Raw genomic sequence first — 21148 nt, 5'->3', positions numbered from 1 at the left:
CATGCTTATATGGTTAGTTAATTTTTGACAAAGAAGACAATAATTTACAGTGGAAAAGAGAGTCTCTTCAATCAGTGGTGTTGGGAAAACTAGACAGCTACATGCAAGAGGATGAAATTGAACCATTTTCTTATACAATTTACAAAAATAAACTCAAAATGGATTAAAGACTTAAATGTAAGGCCTGAAACCATAAAACTCCTAGAAGAAAACACAGGCAGTATGCTTTTTGGTGTTGGTCTTAGCAGTATAATTTTGGCTAAATCGCCTCAAGCCAAGGCAACAAAAGCAAAAATAAACAAATGGGACCATATCAACTAAAAAGCTTTTGCACAGTGAAGGAAACTATCAATAAAATGAAAAGGCAATGTACTGAATGTGAAAAGATATTTGCCAATGATATATCTGATAAGGAGTTAATATCCAAAAAATGTAAAGAACTCACATGAATCAATATCAAAAAAAACACAAGCAATCTGATTTAAAAATGGGCAGAGGACTTGAATAGACATTTTCTATGAAAAATATACAGGTGGCCAACAGACACATGAAAAGATGCTCAACATTAGTAATCATTACAAAAATGCAAATCAAAACCACAGTGAGATATCACCTCACTACTGTCAGAATGGCTATGATCAAAAGTCAACAAATAACAAATGTTGGTGAGGGGAACTTTTAAGGTCTAATGTCTTAGCAACTTTCAAATACAATACAGTATTGTTAGCCTCCTCATACTTGCAAGGGTGCTCAACGTTACTAATCATTAGGGAAATGCAAATCAAAACCACAGTGAGATATCAACTCACACCTGTTAGAATGACTGTTATCAAAGATAAGAAATAACAAGTGTTGGTGAAGATGTGGAGAAAAGGGAACTCTTGTACCCTGTTAGTGGGAATGTACATTGGTTCATCCACTAGTATGGAAGTTCCTCAAAAAATTAAAAATAACAACTATTGTATAATCCAGCAGTTCCACTTTTGGGTATTTATCAGAAGAAACCAAACACTAACTTTAAAAGATATATGCACCCCATGTTCATTGCAGCATTGCTTACAGTAGCCAAGATAAGGAAACAACCTAAGTGTCCATCGATGGATGAATGGTTAAAGAAAACACACAGACACATACATACACACAGAGGAATGTTACTCAGCCATAAAAAGAAGGAAATCCTGCTATTTGTGACAACATGGATAGTCCTTGAGGGCATTATGCTAAGTGAAATAAGTCAGAGAAAGACATATAGATGATCTCACTTATATGTGGAATCTTTAAAAAACAAAACAAAACTGAGCTCATAGACACAGAGAACAGATAGGTGTTTGCTAGAGGCAGAGGTGGGTGAAATGGGTGAAGGAGGTCAAAAGGTACAAACTTCCAGCTATAAAATAAGTCATTGGGATATAATGTACAGCATGGTGACTATAGTTAATAATACTATATGGCATATTTGAAAGTTGCTAAGAGTAAATCTCATTATAAGAAAAAAAATTTGTAACTATGTATGGTGATTGATGGACGTTAACTAGATTTATTGTGGTGATAATTTCACAATATGTATAAATATTGAATCATGTTACATATCTGAAACTAATATAATGTTATATGACAATTATATCTCATTTAAAAAGGTATATCTCATAAAAATGATTTACTACAATAATTTGTTAATTAAAATTATTTTGTTTACTTAAAATAGCTTTGGGCAATTGCATAAAGCAGAGTTTATATTTTTCTCTTTCCATAAGAGAATGTTTTGCTCTGTGTGCTTTGTGTTTCAACCTCAGGATATTGGGTTATACAAATTAATTGTATCTTTGCAGCACTGACAGGAATAGACGCTTTAGGAATAACACGTTGAATTAAGGATGGCTTCTTTTACCACCCACGTTATGTGATGAGTAGCACAGGGTATTTAAATGCTTTGGCACAGAACATGAATAGAGCTGATCATGAAAATACAAAAAATATATATATACAATATTGTTAACCATAGTCACTGTGCTGTACATTAAATCCCCAGAACTTATTTATCCTATAAGTGGAAGTTTGTACCTTTTGACCACCTTCACCCATTTCCCTCACCCCCAACACCCACCTCTGACAACCACCAATCTGTTATCTGTATCTGTGAGTAGTCCACTGCTTTTATATTCCACATGTAAATGAGATCATGCAGTATTTATCTTTCTGTCTCTGGCTTATTTCACTTAGTATAATGCCCTCAAGGTCCATTCATGTTGTCGCCAATGTCAGGATTTCCTTCTTTTTTATGGCTGATAGTATTCTATTGTGTGTGTATATAATATAAAGAATATACACACACACACCTCACATCTTCTTTATCCATTCACCTGTTGACAAACACTTAGGTTATTTCCATATCTTGACTATTGTAAATAATGCTGCAGTAAACATTGGGGTGCATATATCTTTTCAAGTTAGTGTTTTGTATTCTTCAGATAAGTACCCAGAAGTAGAATTGCTAGATCATGCGGTAGTTCCATTTTTAATTTTTTGAGGAATCCCCATACTGTTTTGCATAGTGGCTGAACCAATTTACATTCCCACCAACAGTGTATAAGAGTTCACTTTTCCCACGTCCTCGCCAAAACTTGTTATCTCTTGTCTTTCTGATAATACCCATTTTAACAGGTAAGAGATGATAATCTCATTTTGGTTTTGATTTGCATTTCCCTGATGATTAGTGTTGTTGGGTACCTTTTCATGTACCTGTTGGGCATTTGTATGTCTTCTTTGAAAAAATGTTTGTTTAGTTCCTCTGCTCATTTTTTAACTGGAATTTTTTTTTTGGTAATGAGTTGTATAAGTTCTTTGTATATATTAGATATTAACCCCTTGTCTGATATGATTTGCAAATATTTTCTTCTACTTCATAGGTTGCCTTTTTAATTTCTTGATAGTTTCCTTTGCTGTGCAGAAGCTTTTTAGGTTGATGTAGTTCCATTTGTTGATTTTTCCTTCTGTTCCTTGATCTTTTGGTGTCATATCTAAAAAATCATTGCCAAGATTGATGTCAAAGGGCTTACCCTGTATGTTTTATTCTAAAAGTTTTATGGTTTCAGGTCTTATGTCCAATTCTTTAGTCCATTTGAGTTGTTTTTTGTGTATGGTGTAAGATAGAGGTTCAATTTCATTCTTTTGATTGTGGCTGTCCAGTTTTCCCAAAACCATTTATTGAAGGGACTACCCTTTCCCCAGTGTATATTCTTTAGCTCCTTTGTCATAAATTAATTGACCATATATTCATGGGTTTATTTCTGGGCCCAAATTTCTTCTTTGTAATTGAGATTCATCATTTAAAAATTTAAGGTTAAATTTTACAAAGTGATATATTTAAATGGTTTACAAATTCAAAGAGTACCGCAAAGCTTATAACAGAGAAAGCAACGGTTCCTTGCCCCACCCTGCCCCACCTTGACTCTCCTTCCCTACAGAAAACCACTTTCAACCCCGTTGGTTCTTCTGGTGCTGTACTCTGTATTCTTCAGTAACATATTTTTGTTTTCTTTATTTTTTATTGAGTTACAATTAATGTACCATAAAATTTACCTTTTAAAAATGTACTATTCAGTGACTTTTAGTGTACTCACAACATTGTGTAACTATCATCACTATTTAATTCAGAATATTTTCATCACTCAAAAAAGAAATCCTGTTCCTATTAGTAGTCATTCCCCATCTTTGTTTCCCGCTTCAAGCCTCTGGCAAACATAATCTACTTTTGTCTCCATGGATTTGCCTATTATGGACATTTCCTATAAATGAAGTCACGCAATAAGTGGCCTTTTGTGTCTGGCTTCTTTCACTTCGCATGTTTTTGAGGCTCATCCATGTTGTAACAAGTGTCAGTATGTTATTCATTTTTATGGCCAAATAATAGTTCATTGCATGGATATACCACATTTTGTTTACCTGTACATCAGTCAGTGGACATTTAAGTTGTTTCCACTTTCAGACTATTATGGATAATGCTGCTATGAACATTCATGTACAAGTTTTTGGGTATATACCTAGAATTGAAATCACTGAATGATATGGTAACTCTATGTTTAACTTTTTAAAAAAAATTTTTCTGTCTCTTTTAATTGAAGTATAGTTGCTGTACAATATTATATGTTACATGTGTACAGTATAGTGATTCATAATATGTAAACGTTATACTCCATTTATAGTCATTATAAATTATTGGCTATATTCCCTGTTTTGTACAATATATCTTTGTAGTTTATTTTATATCTAATATTTTGTACCTCTTATCACCTACCACTATATTGTCCCTCCCCTCTTCCCTTTCCCCACTAGTTTGTTCTCTGTATCTTTGAGTCTGCTTCTTTTTTGTTATATTCATTAGTTTGTTGTATTTTTTTAGGTTCCACATATAGGTGATATCATTTGTCTTTCTCTGACTTATTTCACTTAACATAATGCCCTCCAAGTCCATCCATGTTGCTGCAAATGGCAAAATTTCTTTCTGTTTTTTAAGGCTGAGTACTATTCCACTGTATATATATACCACATTTTCTTTATCCATTCCTCTGTTGATGGGCACTTAGGTTGCTTCCATATCTTGACAATTGTAAATAATGCTGCTATGAACATTGTAGTGCACATACCTTTTAGAATTAGTGTTTTTTTGTTTTTTGTTTTTTTGCAGTACGCGGGCCTCTGACTGTTGTGGCCTCTCCCGATGTGGAGCACAGGCTCTGGACACACAGGCTCAGCGGCCATGGCTCACAGGCCCAGCCGCTCCACAGCATGTGGGATCCTTCCAGACTGGGGCACAAACCTGCGTCCCCTGCATCGGCAGGCGGACTCTGAACCACTGCGCCACCAGGGAAGCCCTAGAATTAGTGTTTTTGTTTTTGTTTTTTACATATATGCAGGAGTGGAATTGCTCGGTCATATGGTAGTTCTGTTTTTAGTTTTTTTGAGGAATTTCCCTACTGTTTCCCATAGGCCGAACCAATTTACATCCTCACCAGCAATGTAGGAGGGTTCCCTTTTCTCCACATCCTTGCTAACATTTGTTATTTGTGTTTTTTTGATGATAGCCATTCTGACAGGTGTGAGGTGATATCTCATTGTGGTTTTGATTTGCAGTTCCCTGATGATTAGTAAGCGACGTTGAACATCTTCTCAAGTGCCTGTTTGGCCACCTTCATTTCCTCTTTAGAAAAATGTCTATTCACTTCTTCTGCCTGTTCTTTAATTCAGTTGTTTGTTTGTTTTTAATTTTGAGTTGTATTAGCTGTTCATATATGTTGGATATTAATCCCTTATCCGTCTTATCATTTGCAAATATCTTGTCCCATTCAGTAAGTTGTCTTTTCAGTTTGTCCATGGTTTCCTTTGCTGTGCAAAAGCTTCTAAGTTTAATTGGGTCCCCTTTATTTATTTTTGCTTTTATTTCTTTGCTTTAGGAGACGGATCCAAAAAAATATTGCTGTGATTTATGTCAAAGAGTGTTCTGCCTATGTTTTCCTCTAGGAGTTTTATAGTATCCAATCTTACATTTAGGTCTTTAATCCATTTTGAGTTTATTTTTGTATATGGTGTTAAGAGAATGTTCTATTGATAATTTCATTCTTTTACATGTAGCTGTCCATTTTTCCCAGCACCACTTATTGTAGAGACTGTCTTTTCTCCATTGTATATTCTTGCCTCCTTTGTCATAGATTAATTGAGCGTAAGCATGTGGGTTTATTTCTGGGCTCCCTATCCTGTTCCATATGTTTAACTTTTTGAAGAACTGCCAAACTGTTATACACAGCAGCTATACTATTTACAATCCCACCAGCCATGTGTAAGGGTTCCAATTTTAACATATCTTCATCAACAGTTGTTATTATCTGTCTTTTTGATATAGTCTTCCTGATAGGTGTGTGAAGTGGTATTTCATTGTTCAACAATATACTTTCAACTTTTTCTTTTAACCTTTTGATTTTAGACTTTATCTATTAGCTTCTTGATATGGTAGGTGAGGGTTTAGCTGTCTACCACTTCCTCCCTGAAGCATACTTACCCTTCCCTTTCCCCATCCTTCCTAGTCTTCAATCAGCTCTACCAGAGCTAGGTCAGAATTCATTGTTATGACTTAGTATTGTTTACATCGAGCGCTATGGTATTATGATTACATTTTCTTTCTTTTGATTTTTCTTGGGTTAAAAATTACTTTTTTTCCCCTTTCCCCTCATGTATATATCACTATTATTTCCAAATTTTTCTGTCACCCTCTCAATATCCCTCTCAAAACAGTTAAACATTGGTGACTCATCAATTCCTTTTTCTCCTGGAGTCTTCCAGTGTCCTATTCCACTTTGGAATGATTTCTTTCTAGGCCTGTGGCATAGATGATATCTTGAGACCTTTTTTCACTGTCATCTTGGGAAATTAGTGAGACTTTTAACCTCTGGATTGATCTAAATTTTAGTCTTTTCTCTCCCATTGAACATCTCTGTTACTTTATTCTAGATGTGGAAGATTTCCTCAACTTTATCTTCAGACTCTTCAGTTTTTACTTTCCTAAATGAAAAAGGATGACATAACATAATTTCCAGATTTCTTTACTATTCTTTTAATTTTCCTTTTATATTTTTCATGGGTACAGTATCTTCTGTATTTCCAAGGTTATTAGTGATCATGTCTTCAGTTTCTTTCAAGTTGAATTTTTCTCTCTTTTAGCCACTTGCCTTTTGTATTAGAAACTTTCCTCAGATGATCCTTCGTTTGTTCACATTTAAGAGGGAGACTATACAAAGCTGTTTGGAAGCATAGACACGGGATGGTTGCTAACATTATCTGAAAATTTGCTGAAAGACAGGCACTGATCTAAGTACTTCATTTGCATTATCTTAACAGATCTTTACATTGGTCCTGTGAGGTTCTAATTTCACAAATGAGGAACATCTTGAGGCTTAGATGGTACAACCCAAAGGAGGGGAACCCAGATCTGTCTGCCTTCATATGATTTTTTTATCCATGATATTCTGTTTCCCTGCCTCCCTCCCAGTAAATGATTTGTAAATACCAGGAAAACGCTTTATGAATACCAGGAAAACTCTTGAGAACCTTAAAGTCAGATAGAAACAAGACAGACAAATGTAATCATCCAAACACAAAATGACAGCAATTACAGAATTGTGTTGAGAGAAAATGGTGAATATGATTGTTTAGGAGGGCTGGGGAATGGTCTGAGTGATGTATCCTTTTTTTTTCTACTAATCTCTTTTGCAGGAAGCCCGGTACATGACTTGGAAATATTAATATTTATGTGAGTGACATGTGAGGCTTGTTCAAACAGGACTAGAAAAAAAGAAGTAGTAAGTAATAAGCTAAATTAAAGGAAGCATCATGGGTGATTTTATAAAACAGTAAAGAAAGTAGGAAGTATTATTTGGGAAGGTCAGTATTGCACACATGATACAGCAGTGATTGATTATAACACTATTTCTCTCAAATATCTTTATATTAGAAATTAAAAACCCTTTATACTGTTTAATAGTATAGCAAAAAAATTATATATACATGTGTGTGTATTTTTTGATGGCCTCTCAGGAAGTTTACTTAGCTCAAGTTTGTCAAACTGCACTTCCTCAGTTTGAATGGTGCTGTTCCTAAATACAGAGCTATTAGAATCCCTGTCAGTGTAAGTCCATATGTGTCACCAGTTAAACATTTTTAACCAAAAGCAATCACTCTATGAAAATATTTTAAAGATGGTAGGAAGAGGCAAAATATAATTTTTTAAAAAATATTTTTATTTGAGTGACAAAGATTTACATCTCTTATTATTAGAACTGTCCTTTCATTTTTACAGAAAAGAAATATATACTGTGTATGTGTACTTTGTCTTGTAGAATTTTTTTTTCCTATTGAATTAATTATTACAGCTTGCTAAATAACTCTTGTGAAGTAAGCATAAAGGAGTATAATTAACTGGAGCTACAAGCAGTGATAGTACAATAGGAGGCAGGTGTACCTACTGAAGGATAAAAATAATTACTTGAGAAATAGTTAAGTTAGAGTATTTCTGTGATAAGACAATTTTCCCCCTTTCGTTTCAATATTCACAACATCCCACCATGAAATGTTCAGTTATGGCTAAGAGCCCTTTCCCCTAAAAGGAATAACCTTGTTATTTAGTGAAGTACCTATTCACATTAACATCAGGGTTAATATTATGAGCTTTTCTTTTCCTCATTGTAAGCATATCCTGTATTCTTTTTTTTTTTTTTTTGCGGTACACGGGCCTCTCACTGTTGTGGCCTCTCCCGTTGCGGAGCACAGGCTCCGGACGCGCAAGCTCAGCGGCCATGGCTCACGGGCCTAGCCGCTCTGCGGCATGTGGGATCTTCCTGGACCGGGGCACGAACCCGCGTCCCCTGCATCGGCAGGCAGACTCTCAACCACTGCGCCACCAGGGAAGCCCCTCCTGTATTCTTTGGTGAGAGGAATATGCTGTACTTTTTGTGTTCTAAAGGCTTATGATTTCTTATTTATAATTTAGGAAAAGCTCAAAGGCATAAATATTAATTACTAAGTTCTGAGGTATAGTTGTCTTTTATCTTCGGAAACATCAATTTCATATATGTGAAAACCAGTAGGACATAAAAAGGTTAAATTTGGTCTCAGCACTTTGCAGTGTAAGCTTCTACAAGACAGCAACTGCTTTATTGTTATGTATGTGTGTCTTTTGAATTTTCTATATGTTGAGGAGTTACTGTAGCAGACACACCCCAAAATCAAAGTGGTTTGACCCAATAAAAGTCCATTTCTTGCTCACTTTTCAGTCTAGAGAGGTTGACTGGACTTCCACGTGGTCATTCAGGAGCCCATACACCTTTTATCTTATGACTCTGCCCTCTTTGCATTCTGGAATCCTCCCCATTCAGCTGGTGTGGAGAAGGCATACTCATTTATTATCCACTCTCCTCCAGAAGTGACACCACTGGTGAGAGGTATCATGTTGTTCCATCGCAGTGTCAGCATGCTGGGAGTGGTGGTGGTGGTTGGGGACAAGGGGCTTCCTGCAACATCTCCCAGGTTTAACATTGTGCTTTGGACAGGGAGCCTGAATCTTCGGTGGTCCATTTACTTCTCTGCTAAAAGATACTACTTCCCCTTTCATAATACTATTCAAAGGTGGTACTATTAACTACCTCTAGGTTGTCAGAAAACAGGAGGCAAAGCACTCTGTGCCACAAATTCTTTACCCTGTTCTTTAATTTCTCATTTCATTTTAAACCACAAAATATTTAACCAATTTGAGTCATTTAATCATATGGTCACTGAATCATAGTTTTAGAACTAGCTGAGGTCTTAGTACAATCTCTTCATTTGATAAATTAGGGAATAGGCTCAGAGATATGGAGAGGCATTCCTAAGGTCACTACGTGCCAGAACTAGGAAAAACAAGTTTCCCAACCTCCAGTCTAGTAATCTCTCCTCTGTACTATGTCATCTTTGAGGAGCCTTCTTTTACAAATTCATATCTCCTAAATTAATACAAATTGTTTCCCCAGTTTTCTTTCCTTTGACTACCTTCCTAAGATACTTACCCTGGAGAAAGGGGGATTTTAATTGATATAGAAGAGAATTAGTGATCTGAAAAGCATTTGTCATATTGTTATTGTTGGGTCCTGTAATGGAGTGCCATACTGACTTTGCAGGCCCAAGGAAGAATGCCCCAGACGTTGGAGGGGCTGCAGGTAAAGGAGGGCTGCAGAGTCAAGTGGGGCCTCTTTCAAAATTTTGTCTATGGCCAGCTCAGACCTGAGGGAACATTTATGTTAACTTAAGACAAAGAGTACACCTCTTCCACTTCTATTGACTTAGAAAACAGATTAATTCAGCTGAGAGGTCTTTAAATTCAATGCAATTTTTCGCTAATGATTAGAGAAACACAAATCAAAACTACAATGAGGTATCACCTTATACCAGTCAAAATGGCTATCATCAAAAAAATCCACAAACAATAAATGCTGGAGAAGGTGTGGAGAGAAGGGAACCCTCCTACACTGTTGGTGGAAATGTAAATTGATACAGCCACTGTGGAGAACAGAACTAAAAATAGAGCTACCATATGACCCTGCAATCCCACTTCTGGGCATATATCCAGAGAACATGGTCCAAAAGGATACATGCACCCCAGTGTTCATTGCAGCACTGTTTACAATAGCCAAGACATGGAAGCAACCTAAATGTCCATCAGCAGAGGAAGGGATAAAGAAGATGTGGTACATATATTATACAATGGAATATTACTCAGTCATAAAAAAGAATGAAATAATGCAGCAACATGGGTGGACCTAGAGATTGTCATACTGAGTGAAGTCAGTCAGACAGAAAAAGAGAAATGTCCTATGATATCGCTTATATGCGGAATCTAAAAAGAAATTATACAAATGAATGTATTTACAAAACAGAAATGGACTCACAGACTTAGAGTATGAACTTATGGTTACCAGTGTGAGAAAGATGGAGGGAAGGGATAGTTAGGGAGTTTGGGACTGACATGTACACACTACTATATTTAAAAAGGATAACCAACAAGGACCTACTGTATAGTACAGGGAACTTTGCTGAGTGTTATGTGGCAGCCTGGATGGGAGGGGAGTCTGGGGGAGAATGGATACATGTATATCTATGGCTGAGTCTCTTTGCTGTGCACCTGAAACTATCACAACATTGTTAATTGGCTATACTCCAATATAAAATAAAAAGTTTAAAAATAAAAAAATAAATACAATGAAATTTTAAAATTTAATTGTTTAATTCTGTCTGTTCATATGTAATTCCAAACTTAAAAGTGCTATTTTATTTTAAATAACTCCCCCTCCACATTTAAATAATTCCCCACCATAAAGTAATATGAATTCATTGTAGAAAATACAGAAAAGTATATTCTTTAAATGACATGTAATTTCATTTCCTAATAGTAACCACAGTTATCACAGGTTGTGCCTGGAGTTGGGTAGTTGGTTTAATTGTTTATGTCTCCACTAGAATGTAAACTTCCAGAGGATCAAGGCTTGTCTTCTTTTGACTTTTCATCTCCATGGCTCACCACAGTGCCAGGAATGTAATAGGCATTCAATAAAATATTTGTTGAATGCTTATTATGATTCTGGAGAGTGATGAGGCTGGTTTTCACATGATGGTTTTGGAATTTTTCTCATGGCTTTGTGTCTCACCTCACACAAGTGACATACATGCAGGAGTAGGAAAGAGTAAGGGAATCTAAATTTAAGCCAGAAATGTTTTTCTTTAAATTAACTTTGATCACAGTAGATCACTAGTGACAAAGAGAAGGGCCCAAAACTTAGTTGCAGACAAAAGAAAGATACAGTTTATTGCTTTATAAGCTGGTTCATTGTAGCTCTCATATCTTTTCCTCCTTCCACTTCCATTTTCCTCCTGTCCTTCCTCCTCTACAGAATTTAGCATCAGGACTATAGCATGAGATAAGTCTTGCCACCTTCAGATTCAACTTGTTGCCTTTTAAGGACTCTGAGGGTAGGATAGAAGGTCGATTTTTATTTTATTCATTCATTCATTCATGTTTTGGCCGCACTGCCCGGCATGTGGGATCTTAATTCCCCGACCAGGGATCAAACCCATGCCCCCTGCAGTGGAAGCGTGGAGTCTCAACCACTGGACTGCCAGGGAAGTCCCTTATTTTATTTATTTATTTATTTATTTTAAGTCCCTTATTTTTAACTGTAAAGTTTCCTCTGCTGCATAAGCCCACCAAAAAACTACAAATTTTCCAGTGGAACTCAGGCAGTGTGTCTGTGTACATTTTATGTGTATGTATATAAAATGTTTATATATGTAAATATCTGTATATAAATATATGTGTGTATGTTTATATATCTGTATGTGTAGTGCTACCTGGTTACTTAGGTAATGGGGTAGAAATGTTAAGTACGTGATTGTTAGATTCTCTCTAAAATCTGGGCTCTATCAGGTTGTCTTGACTTTTTTGATAGAAAGTTATATAGGTTCTTTGGTAGTTGGATAAAACTCTCACAATTGCTCTATCCCTGGCCTCTTGGGAGCACATAAGTAAATATTTAATGGTTCTTTTCTAGTACAGCATGGATGCTTAAAATATTAATTGTGGTCAACCAGTTGTGTGGTTTTTGGTGTTCTTCTATGAGAACAATAACAGCACAGTTCTTTATTTTAGAACATTCTGCCTTGCTTTGTCCCTGATAATGTAAAGGTGGGCTGATTTCTAATGAAGACATTATAAAAATTGGACATGACTTAGAATTACAAAAAAGTTTATTCATCTCTGGAGACATTCTCAAATAAGTAATTTATGTTATATTTACATACTTGGAACTTCAGGCATATAGGTTAGGAGACCACCCTTCCTAATTTTTTACAGTAAGTGGCTTCCCTTTTCTGAAACACAAGATCAGAACGGGTTGAGGGGAGGGAGATGCTGAGAGGCCAAGTTAGGTGGAGGCAACTGTGCAGGTGGCACTAGGACAATATCATGGAGGGGAGACACCCTCACTGCCATCACAACTAATACCTCACTAATGTTCCAAGTCGGGAGGTGTGGGGATTGCTTTGCACTCTCCCTTCCCAGGAGATTCCAATGTGCAGCCAAGGTGAGGATGCTTGCAAAGCTCAAATAAGCTGCAGAGAGAATGTATGATGTAGCTACAGGCTTTAGTTGGACCTCATCAATTATAATTAACCAACTGGGAATTCCTGGATGAAATTTAAGGTTCATTCAGTAGTGAATGTACATCGAGCCTCAATCTTGTACCAGATTCTTATTAGTTACTGGGAATAGAAAGATAAATAAGATATGGTTGATAAAGGAGCACAGTCTAGTGGAGGAGATAGAAATAATAACAAATAATGTAATACAGGGTGCATAGGATATTAAAAAAGAGGTGTCTAGAGTATTACTGGAAATACAGTAGAAGGAGCAGTTAACTCTGCCTGAGGTTTAGGATGTGGGATGAAGTGGGAATGGAATGAGAAATGGTCAGGTTTTCACAGAGGAAGTGATGAATTAAGAGTTTATCAGGTAGAAAAGGAGAGAAAAGAGGAGGTTTTAAAAAGTTTGTAACATGCAAAGATTTGAAGAAATTGAATAAGTGTTCAGGGATTGATTGGAAAGCAAGATGCCTTTGAGATATTTGTAGGTTTTGCATCTAGAAAAGTAGATCAGAGTCAGGTGGTGAAGTGCCTTATAAACCACATTCAGGAATATGGATGTTATCTTGCATGCTATGGTGTCACAGGGTCAAATGCATACAGGGACTAAGTAGATCATCTTAAGAGTGAAGCTGGTCAGGTGTGAAGCAGTTGATAGCATTGAAGGCTCTAGTAATCTGGGTAGCATGGACCTTGTTTAAAGACATTTAAGTAAGAAATGTTTTTTAAAGTTTAAATTTAAACTAAAATGGAATACTGTTTAGGTCAAATAAATCTGTGAAATTCAACCTTCAAGTGCCAGTCTGTAGTACCTTCAGTATAAGAGCCCAGTAAGGATAATAAGGAAAATCAGTAAGATCTTTATAGCATTTATAGCATTTATTGCAGAAATATAACTAAGGGTTGAGGTTGGGCTGGAAATGTGGAGGTGAGAACATAGTAAAAAGGTTAGTGTAGTAATCTAGGTAAAGGGTTCCAGCAAGCCACCAATGCTTTCAAATAAGGTAGCTTGCACTGGTTGGCTACGCAGTCCCTCTGCTGTTAAGCTGCCATCATTGATCATACCCTCTGCCCAGCTCTGTTGTCATGTTGCTATACTGCTCCCCATCTTCATGTCATTTGTCCTGTTCTACTTCTCTGTGTGTTGAACAAGGTTTTGTTTGTTTCTCCATTGGTTCAGATTCTTAGATGAACACTCTGATGTTTCATAGAAACTTTCTTCTATTTCATCTGTAATTTAGCACTTTGGCATCTGGCTCCTGCTCCCAACATCTCACGCTGGAAAGATTCACCAAAGCAAGCTACTGGTTTTTACAATTGTTGTCTTCAAAGCTTGACACTCTTTGGGAACTGGTTTAGTCTTGGGTGGAGAACCACCATTTTTCTTTTTTATACTATGCTGGTTACTATCACCATCAGAAACACACTGCATTTGTTTAGAAGATGCCTTGATGAAATAGTTTCATTGGAACCTTACTTTTGTTTTTTTGTCTACTCTTGTTTTCTTCAGGTCCTATCACTGAAAATGACAAGTATTAACATTTTACCACATTTATATTGCTTCTTGCATCCTCCTCCTTCCTGTATTTAGCTGGGTTATATAGATTGTAAATTCTTAGTCTTTTATGTCTGAAACCATTTCTTAAATGGTAGTTTAGCCAATATGAAACTCCAGGATGGCATCTATTTTCCCTTAGCACTTGAAGATCATTAGCTTCATTGTATTTTGGGCGCTGTTGCTGCTAAGAAGTTGTTGTCAGCATAATTACGCCTTTGCTGGTAACCTATCTTTTCTTATGATTTTTCTCTTTATTCTTGCTGTTCCGTAGTTGCGAGGTATTTAGACATAGATTAGTTTTTTATTTATCCTGTTTATTTGTTAATATATATTTTCGACCTAAGGACTCCTATCTTTATTGGAACATTCTTAGCCTTTTCTCCTTAGTATTGCCTCTGCCATTCCCACTATTCTAAACTTCTAGAATTTCTTTTTCAAAATAAATTTATTTATTTATTTTTGGCTGCTTTGGGTCTTTGTTGCTGTGTGCGGGCTTTCTCTAGTTGCGGCGAGCAGGGGCTACTCTTTCATTGTGGTGTGCAGGCTTCTCATTGCGGTGGCTTCTCTTGTTGCGGCGCACGGGCTGTAGGCATGTGGGCTTCAGTAGTTGTGGCACATGGGCTCTGGAGTGCAGGCTCAGTAGTTGTGGCACACGAGATTAGTTGCTCTGCAGCATGTGGGATCTTCCCGGACCAGGGCTTGAACCCGTGTCCCCTGCACTGGCAGGCGGATTCTTAACCACTGCACCACCAGGGAAGCCCTAGAATTTCTGTTAGGTGTGTGTACTTCTCAATCTATCTTCTATGTCTCTTACCTTCTTTAAAAATATTACCACTTTATTTCTCTGTACTACATTCAGGATCAGTTCCTCAGTAATATTTTTCATTAGACAACTGTTGCTCTTTGGACAGGTTTCTAGGTAAATCACTGGATCAGGAGTTTATGGCTGGTGACCTTTTATAATATATGTATGTAGGTAGGAAGGTAAGTAGGTAGGTAGGTAGTTAAATAGGAGGACAGGTCATCTGCTGATAATGAAAGATACCAGGGTAAAATGAAGGAGACAGAGAAAGTGGTGAAGGTCACTGAGATGAGTAATATCATTCATTTCTTGGTTAAAAAGCTTTTAAGATTTTTAAAAATAAAAATCTAAGTAAAAGAACTGATAATCATAGTTTTTCTGTTTTCCCTAAGCATTAAAGAGAACTTAGTTGTATTATCTGAAAATGTGAGTGTGTTTTGTTTTTAACTTTATGTTGGCAGAATATAAAGAAGAGAGGTATGAGAATTAGAAGACCTGTATTTCATTTGGTCTTGGTTTTGCCAGAACTTTCGATGAGTTATGTAACTTTGCCAGAATGTACCTTGCCTATTTTTTGGTATTATATTGTTTTTATGAAGATAGTTGAGATGATTGATTATAAAAAGTTTTTGAAAACCATAAGCATTGGTCATAAGATACAGAGATGCAAGAGTAGTGTAAACCACAGATTTAAATTACTTTGGAAGTATCGTTTTTATGCTTATTTTCTCTAAATTAAAGTGGATAATGTGTTAGAAATAGAGTATTGTTTTAAAGGAGTTTTTTTTTTTTTTTTCTTTTGCGGTACGCAGGCCTCACTGCTGTGGCTTCTCCCGTTGCGGAGCACAGGCTCCAGACGTGCAGGTTCAGCGGCCATGGCTCACGGGCCCAGCCGCTCCGCGGCATATGGGATCTTCCCGGACCAGGGCACGAACCTGTGTCCCCTGCATCGGCAGGCGGACTCTCAACCACTGCGCCACCAGGGAAGCCCCTGCTTTTCTTTTTAAAATAGTCTAAGTATTTAATTTTACTTGGTTTGTCCCAATGAATTTACTTGGTAAAGTATTTTTAGAAAAACATGTGGATGAAATATTAGTCATTTAAATTAGATCATATCTGTATTCAACATCTACTATATATGAATAATTTATAGAGCTTTATTGTAAGTGCAACGGTTCTATGTAATCTAAAGCAGATGATTTTTTGTTCTTTTAAAGGCGCCAGAACTAAATTTTATTATTTGATTTAAGATAAATTATACGTAATCTTTTTCTTGTTTGGCAGGCAACCAGATAAACTGGTGGTAGTTTGGACGAGAAGAAGCCGAAGGAAGTCTTCCAAGGTTTGTCTGTTTTCTAAATTTCTTACCCAAATATTGAATTTGACTTTTGGTCAAATTATTAAGCCTCTCTGGTCCCAGTGAAGAATGTTTTAAAATATTACTTGATATTTTAGGTTATTTCTTATTATCTAATGTACTAAAATGATTGATCAGGCGCTGTATGTAATCTTGTTACTGCAGTTCCTAAAGCAGGAGCCAGTTACCTGAGTTTTGATTTTGGATTTGGTAGCCTTGAATAACATAATAGTTATTTAACTTCTCTGTGCTAGGATATCATGAAATAATGATTAAATAAATATCACTTACAAAATTATACCTAGGATTACTTTATTCAGATTCCAAGAGGATGAAGTTAGGACACACATAAGGAATGATGAGTTATCTGAGTCCATTGCTGGGTTACTGAAGAGGAGTTGGATTTTTCAAAGGTTTTAATTTTTTGTTCTTATGGCTTTGTGAGGAGTGGAACAGAATTTTATTTATTTATTTATAATTTTTTAAAAAAATTTTTGGCTGTGTTGGATCTTCGTTGCTGCACGTGGGCTTTCTCTAGGTGCGGCGAGCGGGGGCTACTCTTCGTTGCGGTGCATGGACTTCTCATTGTGGTGGCTTCTCTTGTGGCAGAGCACAGGTTCTAGGTGCACGGGCTTCAGTAGTTGCGGCACATGGGCTCAGTAGTTGTGGCTCGCAGGCTCTAGAGCACAGGCTCAGTAGTTGTGGCTCACAGACTTAGTTGCTCTGTGGCAACTTCATGGGATCTTCCCAGACCAGGGCTCAAACCCCTGTCCCCTACGTTGGCAGGTGGATTCTTAACCACTGCGCCACCAGGGAAGCCGAGAACAGAATTTTAAAATGTTCAGTAACAATTTTAAGTATTTTAAAAATTCCAATCTATAGACAAGTAAGTATGAGTATATTTTTATAAGCACACGATAACTACAAGCATGTTTATTGAATGTTGGTTTTTCCGTAAGTAGACTTACGTAAAGAAAAATTTATTCATTTTAACTGAAATTAAATTTTAATTTAATTAAATTTCAGAATTAAAAATTTTTTAAGGGCATCTTTTTAAATTTTATTTTTATTGAATTAAAATTTATATACGGTATAAGTCACAGATCTTAAGTACACAATTTTATGAGTTTTGATCAATATATAGTTGTATAATTACCACTGCTATCAAGATATAGACAATTTTCATCACCTTTTTCCTTTGAGTCCTCTTCCAGTCAATTCCCAATCCTTAGAGGCAACTACTATTCTGATTTTTCTATCACCGTAGGCTATTTTTGCCTGTTCTTAAATTTCACATAAATAGAATCATACAAAAGTACTATTTTATGTCTGGTTTCTTTTGTACAGCATGTTTTCGAGATTTATTCATGGTATTGTGAATGTTGGTAGTTTAACTTTTTTCATTGCTGAACAGTATTCCATCATGCACATATACTGCAGTGTGATTTTTTATACATCTGTTGATGAACATTTGATTTGTTTCCAGTGAATATTCTGAGTGTTCAACTATTGTGAATAAATCTGTCATAAACATTACTGTTCAAGTATTTTGGGGGACAAATGTTTTCTCTTGGACGAATAACTTGGAATGGAATCAATGGGTAATAGGGTACATACATTTTGAACTTTTAATATACCCCCACCAGCAATATAGGAAAGGTCCAGTTGCTTCACCTCATGAATAGCATTTTCTTCAAAGCATACATTTGTAGTTTGGGGGCATTATATTTTGGACATGTAATATTTTCTTATCTATTTATGAGAAGGGGTTCTAAAAAGAGACTTAGGGTCGTCTGTCAGTTTTGCTCAGTGGGTCTTAAGCTTTTGTGAAAAGGAACAATATTAGGCCATCCACTAAGTGTGATAGAAGAATCTGAATATAACTATAAACATTAGAAATCGACCCTAAATGTTTTTAGCTATCAACAAAAAGTGATGTCCCTCTTTTAGAAACTAGATACTGTTTTCTTAAAACATTATGAAACATAATGAAATACTTTAGATTAAAGGTCAATTCAGAATACCCATATTTGAAATTAAGTATACTTTTAATTTAATTACATTTTTGAAAGTCAGTCAAATAAATTTTAGGTCCAGATTCTATTTTATATTGTATCAAATATTGATTGAATCCAGATGGTGAAATACAAACATAGGCTACAGGTTGATTTTTCTCAAAATATAATATTTTCTAGAAGGAACTATTTCTTATTGGACTAATTTTCCAGTTGTGATGCTCTTAATATTTCAGATCCCTTCTGGATATTTTAGAATCATTGTATTTTCTCTTGAAACATTATAGGTGTACTTTTGAAAAGTTTATGAGAAGTTACAGTGTGTTGTTTATTATAGCATATACATAATATGTTCATGTATATGTGAAATGCTGTTCTGTAAATTGTTCACAACAGCTAAATAAGGATGTAAAAATCAGTTCCAGAAGCTATGAAAGAAATGCTAATGATATTATTGTGAAAATTAAACAAATAACTTTTTTTTTAATCTTGAGAAGCTTGAGATCCATGGCATTTTGGAATTAAAAAAAAAATAAAATTGTCCCCAGCTATTATTTTTTAAAAATTAGCTATCAGTTATATTAAATCCACAGACTAGAACCATTGTTTTCTTCTGAAAGACTCTTCTGTTTTCTGACATTTTTCCTTTGAAATATTATTTGCTTGCTAAGTCCCTTTGAAATCACTTAGGGGGAAAGCAGATTTCTGCAACCATTGGCCAGAAAATAGTCTAGTTTTTACTTTTAACTGTGTTTCTGGAAAGAGTTTGAACTACGCAGTAATTAATTTTCTTTGGTTATCTGTATAAGTTATTATTTATCTTGCCTGATTCTGAGTATATCTGCTGTTTTAAATTATTTTATTGAAGTATAGTTGATTATCTACCTTTTTTATATTGGTGGATTGAAATTTATAACTGACACCCAGATAACAGATTAGACAGTAAAATAATAAGGCACATTGCCTTATTTAATTTAAAGTTTAGTTTTCAATTTATTGCTCACTTTCTTTGGGTACATGTCTATTTTTCTAGTTAAATATATAAAGAACTCATTGCTGAATCCTTTTTTATCGAGAAAATAATAACTATGAGTAATTATCCCAATATGCAGCTTCCCCGCCTCTTATCCTCAAGTCATGGCATTTATAACAGAGATTTTTTCAGGCTGTAGTTGATTTGTATATGCTTAAATAAATTATTTTTCAGTACAGTGTTTGACAATAGGAAGCAGGGAGATTGTGATAGTCAAGAAGAATTATGGCAGAGTAGTCTGTTGCCTTAAATCTAGTTTTGTAAATTTAAACTCACAGAGAGATGGGAGAGCTCCAAAGGGAAACAAGAGCTTGAAAGTCCTCACCAGCTTTTGGATGGCATTACCACCTCTACTTCCCTGCTCTGTGGTTGTACTATAGCCTTTATCAATGTGCTGTGGTATCATGAAGGGGTGGGTATAGTTGTAGAGCTTTGACTTATGACCATGATATGGACAACTCTAAGGTAAATTTATGTGTGACATCTTAAACCTATGGGTAGATGCAGTTTTATAAATTGAAAATCATCAATTTAAAAACTAAATTGACAGTTATAAATTTTCAGTGAAATATTTTGATTTTGTAGGAATCAGAAGTAACAAGTGAATATTTATTCTGTGTTTAGTTCCATATTAGGTACAAGTCTTTTAGGTAAGATATGATATGAAATAATTTGAAAATAAGGCATTTTATAGAGTCATTACTCAAAATTGAGAAATGTTACCTTTTCCTTAGGTCTGCCTTTGCTAAAGGATCTGTGATATGATTAAAAAGTGAAAAAAAATATGAATGGAACTGGATAATGTGGCTTCATCCTTTCTGTCGTTAACTGTACTAGGATGCTGGCAAATGATTAAATAACCTGCCTTTCCTGACTCTACTAAGGAGCTAGCTAAATAGCTGTATGTGTTTTGTACCAAATTATTTTCTAGGGAAATCCTTTCTGTTACTCTGAATAAAAACTGATCAGGGTTCTTGTAGTGCTGATGAGTGCCAGTATGAGGTGCTTTTTAAAAAATAAAGTTCTTAAGAACCTAAATTCCTGTCTCAGTTGATTTGTACAGTTAGATGTTTAATACTGCAGCTATTTTTAGTTACCTGTATTAGACTTTTCATTCTTTTTCTAGCTTCAGGTTCTTTAATTCTGTTTGAGGTAGAAGTTGTAGTAAGCTCTTCTGACTAGGAACACTTTTTTTTTTCCTTCAGGTTTGCTGCTATGTACATCCATAGTTTCCTCTCCAGCAAAATTTACTGATTCTGCCTAGTATATAATAATTAGCTAACATTATAAAGCTGGCATTGCCAGATACTCAGCTGGACTAATTGGTATTGTTACACTGTCCTAACTTAGCTAGGTGTACAGTCCCTAAAAAGACTATCAGAAAGCCAGAGCTCTGTCTTAGTTTGACCTTTTCTCTTGCTGGGAAGGGTTGCTGGATAGAATGGTCAGAAAATGGCAGCATACTAGCAGCTTGGGAACTAGCACCTTTCCATCTCTTTTTATTAGAAAAAAGAAAGAGGGCTTCCCTGGTGGCGCAGTGGTTGAGAGTCCGCCTCCTGATGCAGGGGACACGGGTTCATGCCCCGGTTCGGGAAGATCCCACATGCCGCGGAGCGGCTGGGCCCATGAGCCATGGCCACTGAGCCTGCGCGTCCAGAGCCTGTGCTCCGCA

General features: G+C 35.9%; 1 protein-coding gene across 8 annotated transcripts in view; it reads left to right on the top strand.

The window, feature by feature from the left end:
• The window catches only part of EHBP1 (EH domain binding protein 1), a 344818-nt gene that overhangs the window by 43544 nt on the left and 280126 nt on the right, over positions 1–21148 (top strand). For all 8 annotated transcript variants that reach the window (XM_067704925.1, XM_067704931.1, XM_067704927.1 and 5 more), the window contains exon 3: positions 16356–16413. In XM_067704925.1, coding sequence (XP_067561026.1) covers positions 16356–16413 — 58 coding nt within the window. The remainder of the gene's footprint in view (positions 1–16355; positions 16414–21148) is intronic.

This window comes from Pseudorca crassidens, chromosome 14 (genome assembly GCF_039906515.1).
Source record: "Pseudorca crassidens isolate mPseCra1 chromosome 14, mPseCra1.hap1, whole genome shotgun sequence".
NCBI lineage: Eukaryota > Metazoa > Chordata > Mammalia > Artiodactyla > Delphinidae > Pseudorca > Pseudorca crassidens.
This window is presented reverse-complemented; position numbering and strand designations above follow the sequence as displayed.